Here is a 22,657-nt window from a genome sequence, read left to right on the forward strand (position 1 = left end):
TCTAAAGCTTCAAATACCTTCACAGTTTTACAGTAAATTTCATTAAGAAAAACTAACTTAATAAACCAGTATTTGTTGTTGTTGCTGCTGTTATTTTAAGCAGATAGGCTGCTTTGAAGTCTTGGCATATCTTTGATTTTTCCTTTAAATATGGAACAATAGGCCTGGGACTTGAAAGTACAACCATCTTTTTGCTTATGTTCTAGAAGAAGCTCTTAAAACTGCCAAGAATTAAGTTTGGAAAGACTTTCTTTAATAACTTTTCTTAAGATTGTTGTTACCATTCCCAGCCTAGAACTAATGTAAACCAGATTGATTTGGGAGTAGTTGTGATATAGAAAAATAATTCAATTTACCTACCACTTATAGAGTCCCCTGCCTGTGGGGATTACAAACATAACCAGAAAGATCTGGAATATTGAACTAGAAATAGGTAAGACTCAAGAAAAAATGAAAAATGGACATTGAGTAATACAGATGACACTAACTGCCCAAATGGAAGAAAATGTAATTATCCCCCAAATCACTAGGATTCTAAGATTGTTATGATTGCTATAGCCTGCCATAAATACATATTTTTTTAATTTCAAGGAAGCATTTTCAGTTTTCTTCCATCTCTAGCATATATTCATTCCCTCCTCCCCATCTCATATGCAGACACACCTCTTTTTTCCTTTCTGTTGTCCATGGGACCATAGCTTAGAGTTTCTAGAATAGTGTTTTTCAAACTGTGGGTCACAGCCCATTAGTAGACCAAGAATCTGTTTGACCAGTATTTTTGTTTTAATGAAAACGATGAAAATAGAAAGTATCACAATGTACTACATAGTAAGGGAAAGTACCATGAACTTATTTCAGTTACATATCTCATGTATTTGTATGTCATTATACTTTTAAAATGTATTTCTTACTGTGGATTTCCATTTTTTAAAAAATTTTATTTATTGTCAGAGACAGAGAGAGAGAAAAGAGAGCACAGGCAGGGAGGGCAGGCAGAGGGAGAAGCTGGCTCCCCACCGAGCAAGGAGCCTGATGCTGTACTCGATCCCAGGACCGTGGGATCAGGATCTGAGCTGAAGGCAGATGCTTAACTGATTCAGCTACCCAGGCATCCCTGGATTGCCATCTTTAAAGAGTTTGAAAGTCGGGCACCTGGGTGGCTCAGTGGGTTAAGCCGCTGCCTTCGGCTCAGGTCATGATCTCGGGGTCCTGGGATCAAGTCCCGCGTCGGGCTCTCTGCTTGGCAGGGAGCCTGCTTCCTTCTCTCTCTCTCTCTGCCTGCCTCTATGCCTACTTGTGATCTCTCTCTGTCAAATAAATAAATAAAATCTTTTAAAAAAAAAAAAAGGAGTTTGAAAGTCATTGTTCTAGAGTATTTCATCTGTTTGTGCCTTGAACCCAAATTTCTTTTAACATAGATTTTGGATGGTTAGTTCATAAATATTTGAATAAGATTTTTTAAACTAGAATTTTTGCTTATGCCTGATAACCTTGTTTTTAATCTGCATGGCCAGAGGGAAACCCATAGTGTTGACAGTAAGTTTTATAACTTTACTTTGTAAAAAGTCTGTTTTCTTGCATTATTGTCAGTTCAAAGAATCCCCTCAGAAGATAAGTATTTTTCCCCAAATGGAATTCATAGTGGTTTGCAATATTCTCTATATTTAAGAATCCGGGGGGTTTGTCTCTTTGCTTCTTAAATTCCACACACGAGTGAAAATGTATGATAGTCCTCTTTTCTTGACTGACTTATTTAACTCTGCTTCATACCCTTTAGGTCCATCCATACTGCTGGAAACGAAAAGATTTCATTTTTTATGACTGAGTAATATTCCATTGTGTGTGTGTATATACACACATATGTGTGTACATATGTGTGTACATATGTGTACATGCACACACACATACATCTTCTTTATCACAATATATAGCAATATACACATAGTGCTTTGAAGTACTAGAAAGCATGACTATATATGTAGCATTAAAAATAGGGTTTGTCAGGCGCCTGGGTGGCTCAGTGGATTAAGCCACTGCCATCGGCTCAGGTCATGATCTCAGGGTCCTGGGATCGAGTCCTAATTCGGGCTCTCTCCTCCGCAGGGAGCCTGCTTCCCTCTCTCTCTTTCTGCCTGCCTGTCTACTGTGATCTCTCTCTGTCAAATAAATAAATAAAATCTTTAAAAAAAAACAAAAAACGATTTGTCGATTGAAACCACAATGAGATGTCACCTTATACCTGTCAGAATGACTAAAATCAAATACACAAGAAATAACAAGTGTTCACAGGGATGTGGAGAAAAAGGAACCCTCATGCATTGTTGGTGGGAATGCAAACTGGCGGGTACAGCCACTGTGGAAAACAGTATGGAGGTTCCTCAAAAAAATTAAGACTAGAAACATATGATGCAGTAATTCCACTATTAGGTATTTACTCAAACTACAAAACAAATAACAAAAAATAACAAGCTATATGTACCCCTATGTTTATTGCAGCATTATTTACAATAGACAAAATATGAAAACAATCCAACTGTCCATCAATAGATGAATGGATAAAGAAGATGTATGTGTATGTGCATGTACACACACACACACACAGGAATATTATTCAGTCATAAAAAATGAAATCTTTTCGTTTCCAGCAGTATGGATGGACCTAAAGGGTATGAAGCAGAGTTAAATAAGTCAGTCAGGAAAAGACGAATACCGTACATTTTCACTCGTGTGTGGAATTGAAGAAGCAAAGAGACAAACCCCCCGGATTCTTAAATACAGAGAACAAACCAGTGGTAGCCAGAGAGGAGGGGAGGGGGGTTGAAATAGATAAAAGGGATTAAGAGTACACTCATCTTGATGAGCACAAAGAAATGTATAGAATTGTTGAATCACATTGTGTATCTGAAACTAATATAACATTGTACGTTAATTATACTTGAATCTTAAAAAGAGGGTCAGTTAATTTTAAAGAGAAGGAACCCTGGAACTGAATTTTTATATCCTCTAGAAGCAGAAATACATATGCTTAGTTTAGTTGTTCAGGATTAAGAAAAACTCTATTCCCTTAAAATAAAGAATCTACCACTTTAGTCCCTTAAAATATAACCCTCCTTGGGAAGCAGTATAGTGAAAATGCATAACTCCCTTCCAAACCATGGCAATTCTGGTACTTTTTGCTTGTTTGCTTGTTTGTTGGGAAAGGTTTTACCAGTCTCCAACTAATCTCCAAATAATCAGTGCTACTGAGTAGCTGGAATTGGCATTTGAAAAGAAAGTACTAGCTTCCCTCTGGGTCTAGGTTGTGATGAAGACCACTGGCTTTAGAGAGCTACAGACTAGATTTAAATCCTGGGTCCACCACTTGCTGGCTCTTTGGCTGGAGACAAGTTACTTCTCAGTGATTTTATTTCCTCATTTGTAAATGATAACACCCACCTCAGGGGGTTAAGAGAAGTAGATAAACTAATGTATGTAAAGTTCAGTGGCTAGCATAGTCTTCTTTGTTAAAGAGTAATTGACCGTGTAATTGCTTTCTCTTCTCTTCATCTCAGTGTGTTTTTGTGCTATTGCCATACTGTTTTTATTACTGCAGTTTTGTAGTATAACTTGAAGTCTGAAATTTTGATACCTCCAGTTTTGTTATTCTTTTTCAACATTACTTTGGCTATTCGGGATCTTTTGTGGTTCCAAATAAATTTTAAGATTGTTCTAGTTCTGTGAGAAGTGTTGTTGGTATTTTGATAGAGATTGCATTAAATCTAGGTAGTATGGGCCTTTTAACAGTATTCTTCCAGTCCATGAGTATGGAATGTCTTTCCACGTCTTTGTGTTGTCGTCAGTTTCTTTCATCAGTGTTTTATAGTTTTCAGAGGTCTTCCCCTCTTTTGTTAAATTTATGCCTAGGCATATTGTTTTTGGTGCAGTTGTAAATGGGATTGTTTTCATAATTCACTGCTTTTTTATTATAAGTGTATAGAAATGCAACAGATTTCTGTACACTGATTTTGTATCCTGTGACCTTACTGAATTCATTTATCAGTTCTGATACTTTTTGGTGGGGTCTTTAGGGTCTTTATATGGTATCCCGTCATCTAATGCAATAATTTTTATTATCTTACAGTTAGTTTGTTTGGTCTAAATTGTACCAAAGTAGCTGTAGAGATGAATTCTATCAAAGACTCTTATTAGAGACAAATACAGTAATCTCACTGGTTGTTACTATGTTTTTAAAAATGAGACCAGATATCTCTGGTTTTTATCAGAGATTCAGATCCCTAAGAAGAAAGTGGTCTTTACCCCTTCCTCCTGAATCTGTCTAGAAAAGTGTGATTATCGTGGTAATTAAGTGAATCAGCTGTTCACGTGGTTTCTGAATAGCTTTTTACTATTTGCCTCTTATTTGAGTTTGAAGCACTGTCTGCTGAACTTGGGCATAGTCTGACAACCTTAATAATTCTTCTATTTCCCCTTTGAAGTTGAATTAATGGGGAAAGTTTTATTTATTTATTTTTAAAGATTTAATTTATTTATATGACAGAGAGAGGAAACACAAGCAAGGGGAGTGAGAGAGGGAGAAGCACACTTCCCGCTGAGCAGGGAGCCCAGTGTGGGGCTCGATCCCGGGACGTGGGATCATGACCTGACCCCGAAGGCAGATGCTTAACGAGCCACCCAGGTGCCCCAGGAAAAATCGTAAACTTTAAAAGCTGTGTTTCTCTCATATGTTAGTAAATTGCATTCACTATAAAATGTAGCGGTCATTTAATATGGCCCAAGTTTGGTCTACCATAAAAAAGCATGAGTAAGAGGAAAGAGAAGCTCTAGTGACAGTACTAACTAATTGTGGAAACTGCCATTTCAGATGTGATATTTTATTTTTGGAGATTTTGATTATTGCTTCTTTAGAAGGAGTTACTTTAGTTAGTGAGCAGTTGATGACATTATTATAATTGAGTTGAAGAGTTTTCATTACCTCTGAAAATATCAATTTCCAGTTTATCATTTTAATCTAAGAGATTTTTACCTTAATAAAAAATTGTTCTAATATTTTTTGAGAAGCTAATCTCTAAAGAAAGTTGCCACTGATATGCTTTTAGTGGGGAGGTGGAATTCTGCTTGACGCCCGTAAAATCAAATTTAGTAATGAACTTCTCATGAATGTCCTCCTTTGTGTTTATTAATGCAGATAACAAGGGGAGTTGCTGACGTGAAGCATGAGTTCAGATGCCAGCCAAGGCGTGGTCACTACTCCTCCTCCTCCCAGCATGCCTCACAAAGAGAGGTATTTTGACCGCATCAATGAAAATGACCCAGAATACATTAGGGAGAGAAACATGTCTCCTGATCTACGACAAGACTTCAATATGATGGAACAGAGGAAACGAGTTACTCAGATCTTGCAAAGTCCTGTGAGTTGAAATAATTAGAAGACTATAATTTTTCTTCTTTCTGGAAACCTTGATACGGTGAGGTAGGAGGTATCTTAACGTATGCTCACATTAGAAAGAGGGGGTGAAGGAAGAGTGACTACTGGTTGCTCCCAATCTTTCAGAGGTAAAATGAACACCTAACTTATATATTTAATTTGGAAAGCTTTAATAACAAACTAACACTGTCTTGGTGGTGTAAATTTTCTTTGTGTGATTTCTGACTGTAATACTTCATTAAAGGAGGACAAAAGATCCAGCTGAGCTAGGATAAAAAAGAAAGGCATGACGGAATTGTTATGAACCAAGAAATGAGTTGGGCACATCCCAAGCACATACTTTCTTCCTTTTTTGTGTACCTTGAAAAGAAAGGTATGATTGAATTGTTGCAAACCAAGAAATGAGTTTGGTACATCCCATGCACATATTTTCTTCTTTGTGTGCAGTATTTTCTTGTGTACCTTTCTTTGTGTACACTCAGAGTAACATAGGAAGACTTAGGGTTCTTGATGTGCTCTGTGATTTGACAGCCTAATGTTCACCTAATGCAGGCACACATACATGCATACATACCAAACTAACTAAATTAAAAGTGGATTACAAACTTAAGCTAAAAATTCTATCTTCACAGAAATATCCAGACTTTGTAAATCATGTTTAAGTGATTTGTTAGTTTTCTTATAAACCCTTAGTGGAATTGCATAAGTCGCATATCAGTGATGGAAAATGAGAGAATAGCTTGATTTAAGATGCAAATGAATTGATAACTTTATGCATGATGAAGAACATAGACCCATTAAGGTGGAGTTCAGCAAACATAGACACATGATGCCCATGTTGGGGTTATATTAGGTTTTCAGCTTCAGTAATAAAATAAGCACCAAGGCATAGAACTGTCTAAGGTGGCCCTGGTAAATCATTTTTTGTTGTGCCCTTGTGAATTTAATCATAGAGGTTGAGCCCAAAGCCGAAGGGGGAATTCCACTCTGAGTAATTCAGCTATACCGGTGACCTAGGTAAAACCAAGTACAAGTTAAAAAAGCAATGTAAGCTTTGAGGAATTTAAGTATAACTTAACTTTAAACCTATCCTTTAAATAAACCCATGGAGAAATCCTTTTCCAATGGAAAGGAGATTACCCAGAGGATTCATCATGATCAGGTAAATATTCAGTGCCTTCTTTTATGCAGACTGAAACTTTCTGTTTTTATAAATACTTGAAGGGCACATTAATTATTTGGATCAAAATAGATAGAGTTTTTTCTAAAGAAACACACCCCACTTTTAAGAACTAACTTATTAACCAAATGATTACAGTAACATATACTATAAAGTTACTGAGAGAATGAGATGAAGTTCAGATTTTGTTCAATGTTATTAAATATTGAGATTTCTTTTAGAAGTGTTGCAAAAAGGACCATTCAGTTCTAACTATAAAATTCAAAAGGAAAAAGTACCAAGCAGCATTTCTGTGCCAGGGCTTTCATTTTAATTTCCCCATTAAATAAAGACAGCATAATTTTGAGTAGATGTTCTAATTTTTTTATACCTATGTATTTCCATTTGTAAATTGGCTAGAAGTATCAATTTCACTTTTGCCTTAGGGAACTTAATGAAATTATGAGAAAAGCCAGACATACCGATTGTCATTTCCATATTCACATAGCAAGAATGGTAATTTTCAGCCCAGATAGGAACAAAGAAGATTTTTTAAATTGTGCATTGATCATTGTTTCCCTAGATCTTTGCTAGTGAACTTAAAATCTCATTTGTGAAAGACTTAGGAAAGTGTATACATTTTGTCTCCTGTGTTTTGAGACAATGGTTTTAAAATTGCTTTCAATACAACGAATGTTTCACCAAAGGAAATAACCCCATGGTGACCTTAGTTAGACGATTGCTAAATAACAAATTCCCACGAAACTTAACAGCTTAAAACGATGGGCATATTTTATCTCATCATTTCTGTGGGTCAGGAATTCACGAGCAGCTTAGCTGAGTGGCTCAAGGTCTAACATAAAGTTGGAGTCAAGACATCATCCAGGGCTGTTGTCATCTGAAGGCTTGACTGGCCTTGGAGGTTTCCACTCTTAAGATGGGTCACTCACATGGGTATTGGCAAAAGAGCACAGTTCCTGGCCATGCGTACCTTTACCTGAGGCAGTCTGAGTTTCTCCTCCAGAGCATGTATCTGAGAGAGAACCCGCAGAAGTCTGCAGTGCATTTTGTGACTTAATCTCAGACATTAAACACCATCACTTCCACCATATTTATAGTTAGAAGTGAGTCACTAAGTTCAGCTCACACATAAGGAGAGAGGAATTAAGATTGACAGGAGGATTGTCCACTCTGATCACGATTTAGTTTAAAAGCACTGCAGTCTGCCAGTTTGTTTACCTTCCTTCCACATGCAAAATACATTCACTATCCCTAACACCCCGGCGGAAGTGTCCTCTCATTACACTATTATCCCGAATCCAGAATCTTACTATCTAAATCTGGTCCAGCTGCAGATGATACTTCCCAGGTGTGATTCCTTAGGTGCAGCTCCTTTGGTACAATTGCTCCCAATCTAGACACCTGAGAACTAAAGAGACAAGTTACCTGTCCCCACAGACAGCCAGTGGTGGGGAAAGCAACGGTAACTGCTATACATATTCTTGTTAAAAAGAAGTGGGGGGAACCAGGGGTACAAAGGAATAACTGGTCCATAGCAATTGTAAAATTCATCTGGGCAAATGTTTGGAGGTTCCCTTGATGAAGACCCAGTCCTTCTACTTTCTAGGGGGGGTGACTCTAGCTCATGGCTCTGCCTTCTAGGCTTTTCATTCTACACTCTGAATCATCTTTCCTTTTCTTTGAATGGTAACCTGTGTTTATTTTTTTTCTCAGCCTTCTTCCTTCTTATAGAGGTTTAAGGTTCAAAGACCTCTTTTCTTTTGGAACTGACTTTTCCCTTTATGGCCGAGCTTGGAGTGTTTTCTGCAAATAAAATTATCTTAAAACGTATTGAGTCTAATATGAATATTGGGGTTCACTGTTAGACAAAACCATAACCAATAAAGATCAAAATCAACTCAGTAAACTGTAGAAATACTCTTGAAAGAAATTGAGGAAGACACAAAGAAACAGAATGGATTGGAAGAACAAGTATCGTTAAAATGTCTATGTTACCTAGAGCAATCTATACATTCAGTGCAATCCCTATCAAGATACCATCAACTTTTTTCACAGAACTGGAACAAATAATCCTAAAATTTGTATGGAATGAGAAAAGACTCCAAATAGCCGAAAGGATGTTGAAAAAGAAAACGAAAGCTGGTGGCATCACAATTCCAGACTTCAAGCTCTATTATGAAGCTGTAATCATCATGATAGTATGGTACTGGCACAAAAACAGACGCAAAGATCAAAGGAACAGAATAGAGAGCCTAGAAATAGACCCTCAGCTCTGTGGTCAACTAATCTTGGACAAAGCAGGAAAGAATGTCCAATGGAAAAAAGTCCCTTCAACAAATCGGATTGGGAAAATCGGACAGCCACATGCAGAAGAATGAAACTGGACCATTTCCTTGTACCATACACAAAAATAGACTCAAAGTGGATGAAAGACCTTAATGTGAGACAGGAATCCATCAAAATCCTTGGGGAGAACACAGGCAGCATCCTCTTTGACCTCAGCTGCAGCAGCTTCTTGCTGGACATGTCTCCAGAGGCAAGGGAAACAAAGGCAAAAATGAACTATTGGGACTTCATCAAGATCAAAAGCTTTTGCATAGCAAAGGAAACAGTCAACAAAACCAAAAGACAACCAACAGAATGGGAGAAGATATTTGCAAATGACAAAGCAGATAAAGGGCTAGTATCCAAAATCTATAAAGAGCTTATCAAACTCAATACCCAAAGAACAAATAATCCAATCAAGAAATGGGCAGAAGACAAGAACAGACATTACTGCAAAGAAGACATCCAAATGGCCAACAGACACATGAAAAACTCCACATCACTCAGCATCAAGGAAATACAAATCAAAACCACAGGAGATACTACTTCACACCAGTCAGAATGGCTAAGATTAACAAGTCAGGAAATGACAGATGTTGGCGAGGATGCGTAGGAAAGGGAACCCTCCTACACCGCTGGTGGGAATGCAAGCTTGTGCAGCCACTCTGGAAAACAGCATGGAGGTTCCTCAAAAAGTTGAAAATAGAGCTGCCCTGTGGCCCAGCAATTGCACTGGGTATGTACCCCAAAGATACAAATGTAGTGATCCGAACAGGCATCTGCACCCCAATGGTTATAGCAGCAATGTCCACAAAAGACAAAATATTGAAAGAGCCCAGATGTCCATCAACAGGTGAAGGGATAAAGGAGATGTGGTGTATATCTACAATGGAATATTACACAGCCATCAAAAATAACTCTTGTCATTTGCAACGATGTGGATGGAACTAGAGGGTATTTATTATGCTAAGCGAAATAAGTCAGAGAAAGACAATTATCTTATGATCTCACTGATACATGGATTAAGAAACAAGGCAAAGGATCACAGGGGAAGAGAAGAAAAAAAAAAACAAACAACAAAACCAGAGAGGGAGATAAACCATAAGAGACTCTTAATCTTAAGAAACAAACTGAGGGTTGCTGGAGTGGGGGGCGGGTGACAGGGATTGGTAGCTGGATAACGGACATTGGAGAGGGTATATGTCATAATGAGCACTGGGTATTATGTAAGATTGTTGAATCACAGACCTATACCCCTGGAACAAATACATGTTAATTTTAAAAAAATCAAAATCAAAGATATTACTAATTCTTGTTTGTAAGAAACAGGTTTGTAAGCCTTCTGTTTAAAATGTTGAGTGTAAGAAAGGGAAATAGAGAAACTAATAACAGCAAAGTATAATACTTCTTTTATTAAGCCCCCTATTAATGCCTTTTATAGGCACCTGTTACATATAAAATCCTATTTAATCCCCAAAACAACTACGTCAAAAAAGTATTAATATCTCTAGTTTACAGATGAATAAACTGAAACTTAGAGGTCTTAGAAAACTTGCTGAGGTTTTTACTAGTTAGATGGTGGGCTCTGAGTGTAAACTCTAAAACTCATGCTCTTAACCAATAGGCCGTATGACTTAAAGCATTCAGTAACAATGAAAAAACTCCACCCATATATTATTACTGCTTTATTCCTCTTCATATTCTGTTGCTCAGGTTAATTCAACCCAACACAAGAAGAGTTTTCAATCATAAGACATTTTGGTGTCTGTAAATTTGGATGACACAGTACCTTATTGCCTTCAGCTAAGAAAATAAAAGAATGTCTCCTCCTGACTCCCAAGTATTACTTCGTTTTAGGAATTCTACCATCTTTTGTCAAAACCTAAACTAGGTTTAGCTAGAGATCTTGTTAATGTGCTAAGGAGAATCTACAAGGCTTTCTTGGACCACTGTACTCCTCCTGTATATGTCTATGGAAACCCTAGATTATCATTAACTCCCTTATCTCAGAATGAAGTGTCCAGGGCAAACTGTTGGAACTAAATGATGCTTCACCAATGTTAAAGAAGCATGTAAGTTGAAAAATGAACAGGACGTTGTGCATAATAGATATTTTGTAAAATTCTACATACATACAGGGATGGAGGGCTAGATGAATAGCTGGGGGGACTCTGACTCATTAAACACTTGAATGTTGTCCACCAAGCTCCTGCTGAATTTGACAGCCTGATATGGAATACATTTGGTGGGTTTCAGAAAAAGAATCATTGTTCTTAAACCTTACTACTGTGAGAGGCAGTTTAGACTGGTTGATGGAAGCGTGCAGTGTTTACTCGGAAAGTTAGAACAACAGAGTATGTAAGTGATGATAGCTCAGGAACATGACACATTAACATTTAATAGGCCAGTGTGTAACGCTACAAATTTACTTCAGACAGGGGAAACTTCAAAGCCATATACATTTTAGAATATCACTATGTAAAGCCTAAAATGTTAACAAGGCACCATGGGGCGCCTGGGTGACTCAGTTGGTTAAGCATCCGAACCCTCGATTTCAGCTCAGGTCATCATCTCAGGGTTGTGAGATTGAGCCCTGCATCAGACTCTGTGCTAGGTGTGGAACCTGCTTAAGATTCTTTGTCTCCCTCTCCCTCTGTCCCTCTTCCCCTCACTCTCTAATAATTAAAAAAAAAAAAAGTTAACAGGGCACCTTAATTAGATTAGTTGATCAAAAGCACCATGACTTACCTGGTCGCTTTGGAAGTTTAAGATACAAGAGTTCTTTATTAATTTTGTTTGCATTTTTATTATATACCGGCTTCAAGACAAGGTATTATTCTAACCTTTAGCTTCATACTAATTAAGACTTAGGCGGAGGACAAAGACCATCCAAAAGGAAATTTTGGTTTATTTGTTTTTTCTCCTTTCAACAGGACCAGTGGTAATCTATTTCCAAATGAATACATTTCTTAATGGAGAAATTCTAAGTAAGTTTGTCATGCTCCTAATCCCGCTTTGGGAGAGATTTAATAACATAATTGCAGGGTGCCTTGGGAGCAGCAAGTCTGTAAACTTTTTTTCTTTTTGCTCTCATTTTTCTTTTTTGTAATTACTATTAGGTAGAACATCCCAATGTAAATATTTAAAATCTATCTCTGATATTTATCAGTATTCTGTTAGTTGATGTCTGTAAATTAAACATTACTTACAAATCAACCTATGATTTTCTCTCTCTCTCTCTCTTTTTAGCCTTAACTGAAATAATTGCATCAGGTCAGTTTCTTTTTATCAAATTGGTCCTCATTCCTGTCATTTTTTTCCTCTTTTCTGTGATTTAAAATACTTCTCATCCAATACCACTTTCTACTAAAAGCTCTGATCCAAGATGCAGAAGCTAAGATCTGATACTTTAAGAAAATTCTACCCTTGGTTTATAGTATTAAACATGAATATGTTTGTACTTAAAGTATACTCTTACCTACATAAAGTATACTGCTCTTACTCTATCTGACATCCAGATCTTTCATGTTTTTATAATCATGTTTATTTTTATCCATACCTTAGGAATTCAAAGTTTATAGGATCACTTGCTCAGTATTGACAGATGATTTATAAAATAAAAGGATATGAGATTCAGATAAGGCTTTTTCAAGGTACCATCTTTTAATTTAAACACTTGGTTTTTCGTCTAGTGATTTTTTTTTTTTTAACCATACGTTTTTGGACATGTGTTTAATGAGAAAGCTGTCCAAACTACAATACTCTGGGGACAAAACAAGTTTTCAAGTAGGATTTTGTTTGAATTGAAGAATTAAGTAACTTTTAAAAAATTTATAACATTCAGTAAAGATTCATTTCTTATTTAAAAAAAAAAGATGCATTCTCCCATTAGGTGATGTACAGACCTAATTACACAGGAAGAATTTCTCCTTCAAGTAACAGACTTTTAAGATAGTTTTCTAGAGCTTTAAATTCCAGTACTAAAAACCTTTGAAATGGATTTTGCTATCATTAACTCAGTCAGGATTGAGATCAGATTCTTTACTTTCTTTCCTTATATTCTAGGAAAAGAAAAACGTCAGGACACCTGGGTGGCTCAGTCGATTAAGCATCTTCCTTTGGCTTGGGTCATGATCTGGGGGTCCTGGACTAGAGTTCTGCATTGAGCTCCCTGCTCAATGGGGAGTCTACTTCTCCCTCTCCTTCTCTGACTCCCCTGCTCGTTCTCTCTCTCTCAAATAAATAAAATCTTTAAAAAAAAACCCTCTAATTTACTATTTTATTAATTGAGCATTGCTCTAGACACTCAGGGAGACTCTAGCAATGTAAAAGTCACAGTCCCAGCCATCCAGTATCATGGTGTAGTAGAGTAGGAAAAAGTAAATCAAAATCGTATGACAGGTCACCTAAGTGTAGTAAAGGCAAATGTTAAAAGAATTTAGAGCAGGGTGGAAGAGAAGAAATTGGAGATCTGTGTAATTGGGTGATTAAAGGAGAGACTTCAAGAAGAAGATGGCATTTAAGATGAGTGTTAGGTAAAGGTTGAGAACTGGTTAGGTAGAGGAACAGAAGAATCCTACATTTCCCTTTGATGAAATAGAGTGAGCAGGGAGAGGAAAGTGCAGGTTGTGATCAGAGGGTGATGAGCAAACCTTATATGCTAGAGCAGAGCATAAAGTAATAACAGTAGATATAGCCAAAGTGTTGCATGACAGATTATAGAGATCCTGGAGTGCCAGACTATCTTGACCTGTTAGAGGAGTCAGCCCATTTTCTCATCACTTCTAGTTTTAATCTGTTTATATGAATGTTTTTATATGTACAATTATGCACATGGTGCTTGCTTTGGATCTGGGTTCACCACCACATACTAGCTATGTGACACCAAAACTCACTTAACTTGAGCTTCAGTTGCCTTGTTGGTGAAATGAACCCCTTGCGGGGTTGTCGTGACAATTAAATGAAATAACATAAAAGCAACTCATGTAGTGACTAGCACATAGCAAGCAAGTACTTTTATGAAAATTTTATGCATAAGTTATACACAGTGCTGATTTAAAGTATCTTATGGCAACACTTGGAAGATTATATAATCGTAATTCCTTAGACTATATTTCAGTTTTCTTGAAGGTCTCAAACAATCTATACTTCTGATAGCAGTCTGGCTTACTCACCTTCATGTATTCAACATGTAAAAACTCCCATGACCTCCTTTGCTGTGCTCTGTTTCAGAGAGCTAGAAGACATGATTTGTGGTGTGGTTTTATATATATGTTCTTTGATCTTTTAACCTGACTCTTCTAGTGGACTTGCTAGGGAATTGTTGGTTTAATCTGATTTTAGAAGCCCAGCATGTGACCTTGCTGCCCTGTGTATAAGTTAGTTTCTCATTCTGCTTTGCTGGGAGAGGTCCTAGCTATACGAGGACAAGTACTTTGGTACTTGAGGATCATGATCATCTGCTGCTATATGAATTTTTTACTCCATCATTACAACATAATGCTCTAATCTAGCCTAAGAAGTTTACTCAGTGTTTCTGACCATAGCGTGCCTGCTGCCTTAGTAGTTGTGTTTGGTTTCAGTGAGACAACCCATCTCCTGTAAAATTAGCAAAAGGTCATGTGTTTAGCTGAGTTTTCCAGATTTCAGCCTTTGCTCCATTTACTTATTAGGTGTGCAACTGGAAGCAAATTATTGCCTATCTCAGGACTTTGTTGTGAGATTCTAATGAATCAACTTTAAAGGATTATTATATTAACTTTGGATTTTAGTAGGAATATGATTAACTGTTACAAAGATAAGTGTGTTTTTTATTTTAATACAGTATTTTAAAGCTTAAAATGTTTATAGATAAATTTTTAAAACCAGCTGATGAAATAATTTTTTATCATTAGCTTTTATACTGTCTTATGACTTAGGTAATTATCTGAGTAGTATTTCAAAAATATTTGAAACATTAAAAATGAGTTATAAATGTTCATGACAAAAAATCTTAAGTCTTTTGTTATAGAAGAATTCTTATCTGTTGAAGCACTTCCAACTGTATAAAAAGACTGGGGAAATCTCATTTATTTTGAGAATTATTTTTCTATACTGAATACTAGAAGCTATTCACTAACCTTAGAGGAGAAATTCATATTTTTCTCTTAATTGCTTTTAGAGGGCTTATGTTTCCGCCTATGACATTATGGATTATCCCAAAGTTTTAGGTTGGTGCCCACCATATTGTGGGATGTATGAAAGTGGAAAAAGTGTTTTCACTAATGAAAATAACATTTGACCTGAGTTTTGCCTTGGACATCTACTTTCTTGGACAAATTTTTCAACCTTTCTTATTTAGCTTTCTCATCCCACCCAGCAGAAGTGTGTCATCAGCTCATAAATAGTTGTGATTCTCCTGAACAGCAGATTGTTTTTTAATCTTAAGGCCATTGGTTTTTTTTGTTTTGTTTTTTTGTTTTTTTAAAGATTTTATTTATTTATTTGACAGAGATCACAAGTAGGCAGAGGGGCAGGCAGAGAGAGAGAGGAGGAAGCAGGCTCCCTGCTGAGCAGAGAGCCCGATGTGGGACTGGATCCCAGGACCCTGAGATCATGACCTGAGCCGAAGGCAGCGGCTTAACCCACTGAGCCACCCAGGCGCCCTAATCTTAAGGCCATTGTATATCAGCAAGCAGATTGTCTCAGTTCATGTTGGCTGCTAGAGAGTTTAGATAAAATTTGGCCAATCTCTAGCAAATGCCTACCATTTTACAGCGTATACTTTGTATCTTAACCTCCGTCCCGGCTCTGACTAACCCCCTTCTGCTTATTTCTTCCTTAGCTTAATTTTTCTGACCTATATTTATTTTTGTATACTTTTAATCTATGGAATCTGTCTTAAATTCTTCCTGGAACAGTGTGAGGTGGGGCATGCAATAAAACGATGCCCATTTCTCAGAGCTGTTGCAGTGTACGTCATGAGCAATACAGATTGTAGGTATTTTTTTTTTACTGAATAGTTTTACTGAATAAATAATTTTTTTTTTTTACTGAATAAAAAAATACTGATTATAGCTGCTTTCAGCTGAAGAAAGTTTAAACAGAATTTGGTTTTAAAGGGAAGATATAGTTTCAGAAGAGTAGACTGGCCGCGTGTCCAGAAGTTTTCTATAGTTTATATAAAGATAAATGAGTATATATGGGAGATACATTTCTTTTCAGCCTTACATATGGTGAAATACGTTACTCATCTCTATGAAGGTGTCCATCTGTCTTATATACAGCTCACAGCCATTTTATGTTCACTAAGTCTTACAAATGTATTAATGGAGTCTTCTGATCAGTATAATGTGTCTTTGTAGAGGATATTTTATATTCTTTGTAGAGGATATTTTATATCCTCTACATATATTTAAATGAACTAGGTACAGTGAATGGAATTAGATGTTTATAGAGTTTGTATAACTGTGCTGATGATTTACATTTGAGAAGTCTCAAATTTGTAAAAGAAAAACCATGTTTAACTGGTATAAATTGTTTCATGAACTCAGAATTCAAATACGGTCACTAGGTTTTGTGGGTTTTTTTTTAAGAATTATTTATTTATTTGCAAGAGAGAACATGAATGGGAGGGGCAGGGGAGAGGGAGAGAGAATCTCAAGCAGACACTGTGCTGAGCACAGAGCCGGATGTGGAGCTTGATTTCACAACCCTGAGATCATGACCTGAGCTGAAACCAAGAGTTGGATGCCTAACTGTCACTAGTACTTTTTAAATTAATCACTCAAACATCCTCTTGCTATATTAGTAGAAAGTACAGCATTTTCCTCTTGGAATTTCTACTCCCCTCTAAGTTGTCCCAAGAGTGTCATTGACTTACATAGACCAAAAAGGTTAATCAGTGACTTTCATATCCAAGATGTAGTGGGTGCATATGTCTGCATGTGCATATGTGGATCCTGTTGAAGTCTACACAGTCCATGGCCCCTGGACCTCCCTGGTGTTGAAAACTAGTCTTACTCTAGCCAGTAGAAGATGCAGCTTCATTTTTGACCCAGATGCCTGAACAGGCCAACATGGTACATTAGGGAAGGATGACCTCTCTCTTCCTGTGCTAAATTCAGTTAGGGTGTTCCATGGTGCCCCATGGTTGAGCCTCAAGATTATAGCTCTTAGGACTCAGCTCTTTCAGTTCACATCAAAGTTGCCTCTCAGCTACTGTTCTAAAAGCAATACAAGCATTGAGTCAGGACTGGTCTTAATATCTGCAAGCTCATAACTTCAAACCACATTTCTCCTTTCCGCTGTGGGGCCCCTGTGCCATTTTTTTTTCTTTCTTAAAGTCCTTTCTGAAAACCTCTGAGTTATTCATCCAACCTCTAAGCAAGGCTACATGTAAGGGGGACTCCAGGAGATCTTATTCCCAGCCTTACAAGGAAGGCTGCTGTTGGTGACTCAAAGGAAATTCACCCATCTGATGAAGATTATTCCAAGGATTTCCAAGGGATTAGTATGTACTCCTCTTGGAGGTAGGGATTCCAAGGCAGTTTTCTGCCTTTTCCCTTTTAGGTGAAGTGGGGAGAAATTGAACTTAATTTCCGGTAGACACTCTGCTTCACATGTAACCAAGAGCAAGGGTTAGAGAAGTTACACCGCAAGAGCTTTCATGTTTAAAATGAATAAAAAACAGCTTGAGCAAGAGAACAAGTAATGAATTTAATAAAATAAGTATTGGTTGGGTGTTATGGAAATTTTAAAAATGAGCTATTTCAAGTCATGAGAAGGATTGAGAGAGGTTTCAGATGATGAATCATACTAGCAACTCAAGGGTTAGTAGAATAGAGAATTTCTCTTCATGTTAAGAATTTTTATTTATATAAACACTGTTTCTGACACACATACATATGCCCCCCAAAAGAAAAGATACAGCAGAATTGCAGAACAGGAACATGTAGTACCCGAAGTTTGGGGGGGGGGAACATGTCCTTTCTTTAGCACAGTATTGCAGAAGGGGAGTAATCAGTTCTCAACTCTTACCAGTTTGCTTTCAGTGTTTTTGGAGCTAGGGAGTTGCCATGGAAATCAAAAAATGGAGGCTGTGATAGACTTAGTATGTCTTCGTGAAGACTTCTGACCTCACTACAGACCTCACAGTCTGTAGTCAGAGCCTTGCCCCCCATTCATATAGGGACTCTAGTCTAACCTAGATAATGAGGCTGTTGAACAAGGAATGGCTCTTTGTTTCCATCAGTCTATACTTGATACTCTAGTTCCATGTTGTTAACAGGGTTGTTTCATCTGTATCTGTCTATTGTAGATGTTATAGTAGCTCATTTTCTTTGAGATTAAGAACTCCTCATGATTTTTCCTCCCAGTAAGAACCTTCTTGCTACTTCTTCCAGTGTTTTATTATTTTGTGTGTGATATTTGTTTTAAAGTTGTGTAGATGAAAGCTTATTTATGTAAAAGAGGAATTAGGGAAAAGATTGATTATAGAGAAAGTTTGTTTGGATTGTTCTGCTTCAAGTGAGATGTGTGTGCTCAATGGTTATTTTTGTGTGTTTCAGGCCTTTCGGGAAGACCTAGAATGCCTTATTCAAGAACAGATGAAGAAAGGCCACAACCCAACTGGATTGCTGGCATTACAGCAGATTGCAGATTACATCATGGCCAGTTCTTTCTCGGGCTTTACTTCACCGCCCCTCAGTATGTCAGTTTTGGAAAGTTTATTAATTTTAAAAAATTCTTATTTTAATTAACATATAACATATTCTTGGTTTCAGAAGTAGAGGTTATTGATTCATTGGTCTTATATAACACCCAGTGCTCATTACATCAAGTGCCCTCCTTAATGTCCATCATCCAGATACCCCATTCCCCTGTGCTCTCCCCTCCAGCAATCCTCAACTTGTTTCCTAAGATTGAGTGTCTTACAGTTTGTCTCCCTCTTTGGTTTCATCTTACTTCATTTTTTCCTCTCTTCTACTATGATCCTCTGCCTTGTTTCTTAAATTCCACATATCAGCGAGATTATACAGTAACTGTCTTTCTTTGATTGGCTTATTTCGCTCAGCATAACACCCTCTAGTTCTGTTCACATCTTTGCAAATAGTTTTGGAAAGTTTACAAAATTATAATTTCATCTCTACTTTGAACACTATACCTCTCTGGCGGGATACTCTGCTCTGGTCCTGTCCTTAAGTTTCTAACATCTAATACTTAATGTTAAAATCTCTTACCTTTTCTTATCAACCAGGCATTTGTAAGTCTATGTAAACCGTAGACTTTGTATATTATAAAAGTTATAAGACAAAGGCCCTGTCCCAGATAAATGTATAACTTTAGTTGAGACATTCCATGAATGCAAAAATGAATAACACGGCAAGATAACTAGAGGGAAAAAAATTACAAAGCAGTTCATAAGAAATGTTTAATCACCTTTTAAAAGGCATCATGCTATGAACTCAGGGTTGAGATTGATTATTGGCTGAGGTGGACTGAGAAAACTATGGAAAAAGAGAGGCCCGAACTAACCAGGCTTTAGAGAATGGAGTAGTTAGAATTTGGAATGAAAGAGGATTGAAGATACTTTATTCATTTAATAATAGCTCTTTGGTAAGAGCACCAGTTTGGTGAACTGAACACTATAAGCACTTTATATCTCAGCAAGGTCAGTACAGAATTCCCTGCAGTAGCAGAACAAATACAGAGCACCAGAAGGCACTGTCAGGGACTGCTTCATGTCAGAGTCAAAGGATTGTCTTTGTGTTTTCTTTCATTTTCCTTCTCTTCCTTCATTTTGTAGGAGTGAGTGAATTCTAGTACTTTCCAAATAGAGGAATGGCATAAAAAGAGACATAATGATGGAAACATGCTAAGGTTAGGCTGTATTTGTAGAACTCAAAGTGGACCAGCATGTTGGCACATACATACTCGTTAAAAGTTTTGGAAAGAGTCCCAGTGTGATGTGTAAGTGCTCCAACTAAAATAAGGGTGGGGGTACAAAAAAGAAGAGATCAATGAGAAAGGCATTGCCAAGGAAGAGTAGAAAAGACTTAGTGAAAGGTTTGATGTGGTTTAGTGGGGACGGAGTGGGAAAAGAACTCTGAGTTCCAAAATCACTGTTCTAGCTTGGAAGAAACATTCTATCAGAAGAAACAGAAATTCGAAGGTTAAGCTAGTTTGTTTTGCTCTTTCTGTAGTTTTGAGTATTTGTTGTGTTCCAAGCACCCTGTTAGAGATAGGGAATACAGTGATAAGACGGACCAAGTTTCCTCTGCCTGTGGAGACAGAAAATAGACTAAATAAAATGGTCAGATAATAGGAAGTGCTGTGCAAATAATTAATAGATGGTGATTTGATAGGAGGAACTAGGTAACTACTTTAGATTGGATGATGAGGGAGAATCTCTCTCAGAATGTGACATTTAAACTGAGATCTGAATTGTAAGAAGGAGCAAACCATACTGAGATCAAAAGAAAAAATTCCAGGTGAAAGGAATAAGTACAAATGTCAGGTGGAAATAAAATGAGAATGAATTCGGCAGTGTCTTCAAGGAACAAAAATTAAAGATTATGGCTGGAGAACATGGTTTTGCAGGGACAAGTAGATCAAAGTGAGGTCAGAAACATAGGCAGAGGCTGGCTTATGCAGGGTTTCCCAGCCAGAGTTGGAAGTTGGATTCTGTTCTAACTTTGAAAAGCCATTTTAAGCAGGAGGGTGATGTAGAAAGATCTCTCTGTAGTTTCTGGGTGAAGAATTAACTGGGAAATTTTGTGGTATTATTAGACAAAAATAGGAATGTCTAGAGTTGGGGATCTCTTTCGCTTGGGAAATGAAGGAAGTTCATACTTCAGGCATGCCACAGCTGCCAAGAGCTGCCGGGATATGGCAGCATTTGGAAATACAGTCCTGGAGCTTAAGGGAGTAGCTTGGCAGATGGACATAGAGAAGTGTTACTCAAATCCATGTGTGTTGATTAAATAATCATTCAGGAGGGTATAGGCAGAAGAGAAAAGAGTCTAAAGAGAAAATTTCGAGAATTGGAAGAGGAAGACTTGTCAGGGAAGAGCAAAATAAGAAGAGGAGCTGTCTTGGGAGTGTCGTAGATACTGCATGGGAAAGGGGAGCTGAGCTGCCAGGGTTGCTGGCTGGAATAGACAAAGGCATGGCAGTAGGAAATTTGTGTTCCACGGTTCAGAGGTCAGGGGATAGAAGTCGGTCCGTTTGGCTGGAAAATTTATGTTGTGTTGTGGAAAGTAGTTAAAGTTGGCAGGGAAAGTAGGAGATCGATTCATGGCTGCCTCTGAAATTTTGTTAGAAATTATACTGTTTTATATGGCTTACATATTGAAACTATTTCTTTGAATTAGTTCAGAACATTTCACAGTGAAAAGATCTCACATTAGCATGTTGACTTGGGCCTTCCGTTTAAATGTTCCGATAGCCCAGAGCTCAGATTCTCACATGGCAACAGCTGACTGTAGAATGCTAGCAGCCCCTTCCGCCCAGGCTTGTGATCTCTCTGGTAGCCCAGAGGCTGCAGCTGGCCCTGTTTAGGCGCTTACATGAATTTCCTGGCGCCTTGTTGGCTTTCACTTTGGGTTTTTGCAAAACTTAGAGCAGGGGAGTCGTGAGGCAAAAGGTGACTTTATGTGAATGGATTTACAAAGAGAGGGATTACAGGCAAGGACAAAAACGAGAAGGCTTATTGCAGACGTTACCTGTGAAGCGAGGCCTGAACTCAGGGATGGAAAATGAGGTAACGTGTAAGGAAAAGGATGATAGAACAGAGTGATGAATTACATATGGTGGCCCAGGGAAGGTTACTTGTGTGTGACACTGTGGGAATTGTAGTAGCAGCAGTATCAGAAGACTGATGAGGAGTGAGAAGGTAAGAAAAAGCAGGGAGATAAAATCGTTTTTAAGACCTTTTAAATTTATATGTTGTTGGTTGCAGGCCGTTAGAAGCAGTGGCCTAGAGGGTGGGCAGGAGGCCTTTATCGCAGATAAAGATCAGGGTGTCTTCTGCACGGAGGTGACAGCTGGAAACTCAGGAGCCTACTGTAGTGTTTTCCTGGGGAAAAGGAAAACGAGAGGGGAGCCTAGGTGGAGGACTGAGCTTTGGGCTGGAGCCGCAGGTGGGAGAAGGGAAGAGAGCTGGGTGAAGGAGAAAGAAGCAGCAGGTGAAGGGGAAGCAGAGGTCCAGGTGGAGTCATACAGGTCTGCAGAAGCCTTCCAGGGAAGAGATGGTAAATGGTGTCAAGGAGAACAAAGACAGAAAAAGTGGAACTTGGTCACTAAAGCCCAAGACTAGGTTTTGTTGCTCAGTGACGGCTGAAGACAGACTGTGTGGTTTGAATGCATTCTTCTCTTAAATAAATTTTTGTTGAATAAATGTCAAAAGGGCTATTAGAAAAGTAGCTTTCTGTTGACATTTTTTCATCATAAAGTCAGCAGTAACCTCAGTATTAACACTTTGGCCATTAGGATCATGTGACCATTCTCCCCTAGCATTGTGAGCCTGACTCCCTACCAAGTCCCTCCCTTACAAGTCCGGTACTAGACGAAATAGCAAAGATTGCTGATGTGCATTTTAACTCTCCATGTACTTCTGTGAAGGAAGATAAGCTAATGAAACATTGTGTGGGCTGAGAAGTTTCACATCGTTATTTACAAGGCTGGAACTCTCCCAGACTCAGGCAGCTTCCAGGTACCGCATTACTTGATGTGAATCTCTCTCCACA

General features: G+C 37.8%; 1 protein-coding gene across 6 annotated transcripts in view; it reads left to right on the forward strand.

Moving 5' to 3' along the window:
* ADD3 (adducin 3) overlaps positions 1–22,657 on the forward strand; it is a 128,149-nt gene that overhangs the window by 87,717 nt on the left and 17,775 nt on the right. For all 6 annotated transcript variants that reach the window (XM_044240479.1, XM_044240478.1, XM_044240480.1 and 3 more), the window contains exons 2-3: positions 5,186–5,408; positions 18,479–18,617. In XM_044240479.1, coding sequence (XP_044096414.1) covers positions 5,214–5,408; positions 18,479–18,617 — 334 coding nt within the window. In that variant the 5' untranslated portion in view covers positions 5,186–5,213. The remainder of the gene's footprint in view (positions 1–5,185; positions 5,409–18,478; positions 18,618–22,657) is intronic.

The sequence above is a fragment of the Neovison vison genome, chromosome 2 (genome assembly GCF_020171115.1).
Source record: "Neovison vison isolate M4711 chromosome 2, ASM_NN_V1, whole genome shotgun sequence".
In the NCBI taxonomy this organism is placed as follows: Eukaryota; Metazoa; Chordata; class Mammalia; order Carnivora; family Mustelidae; genus Neogale; species Neogale vison.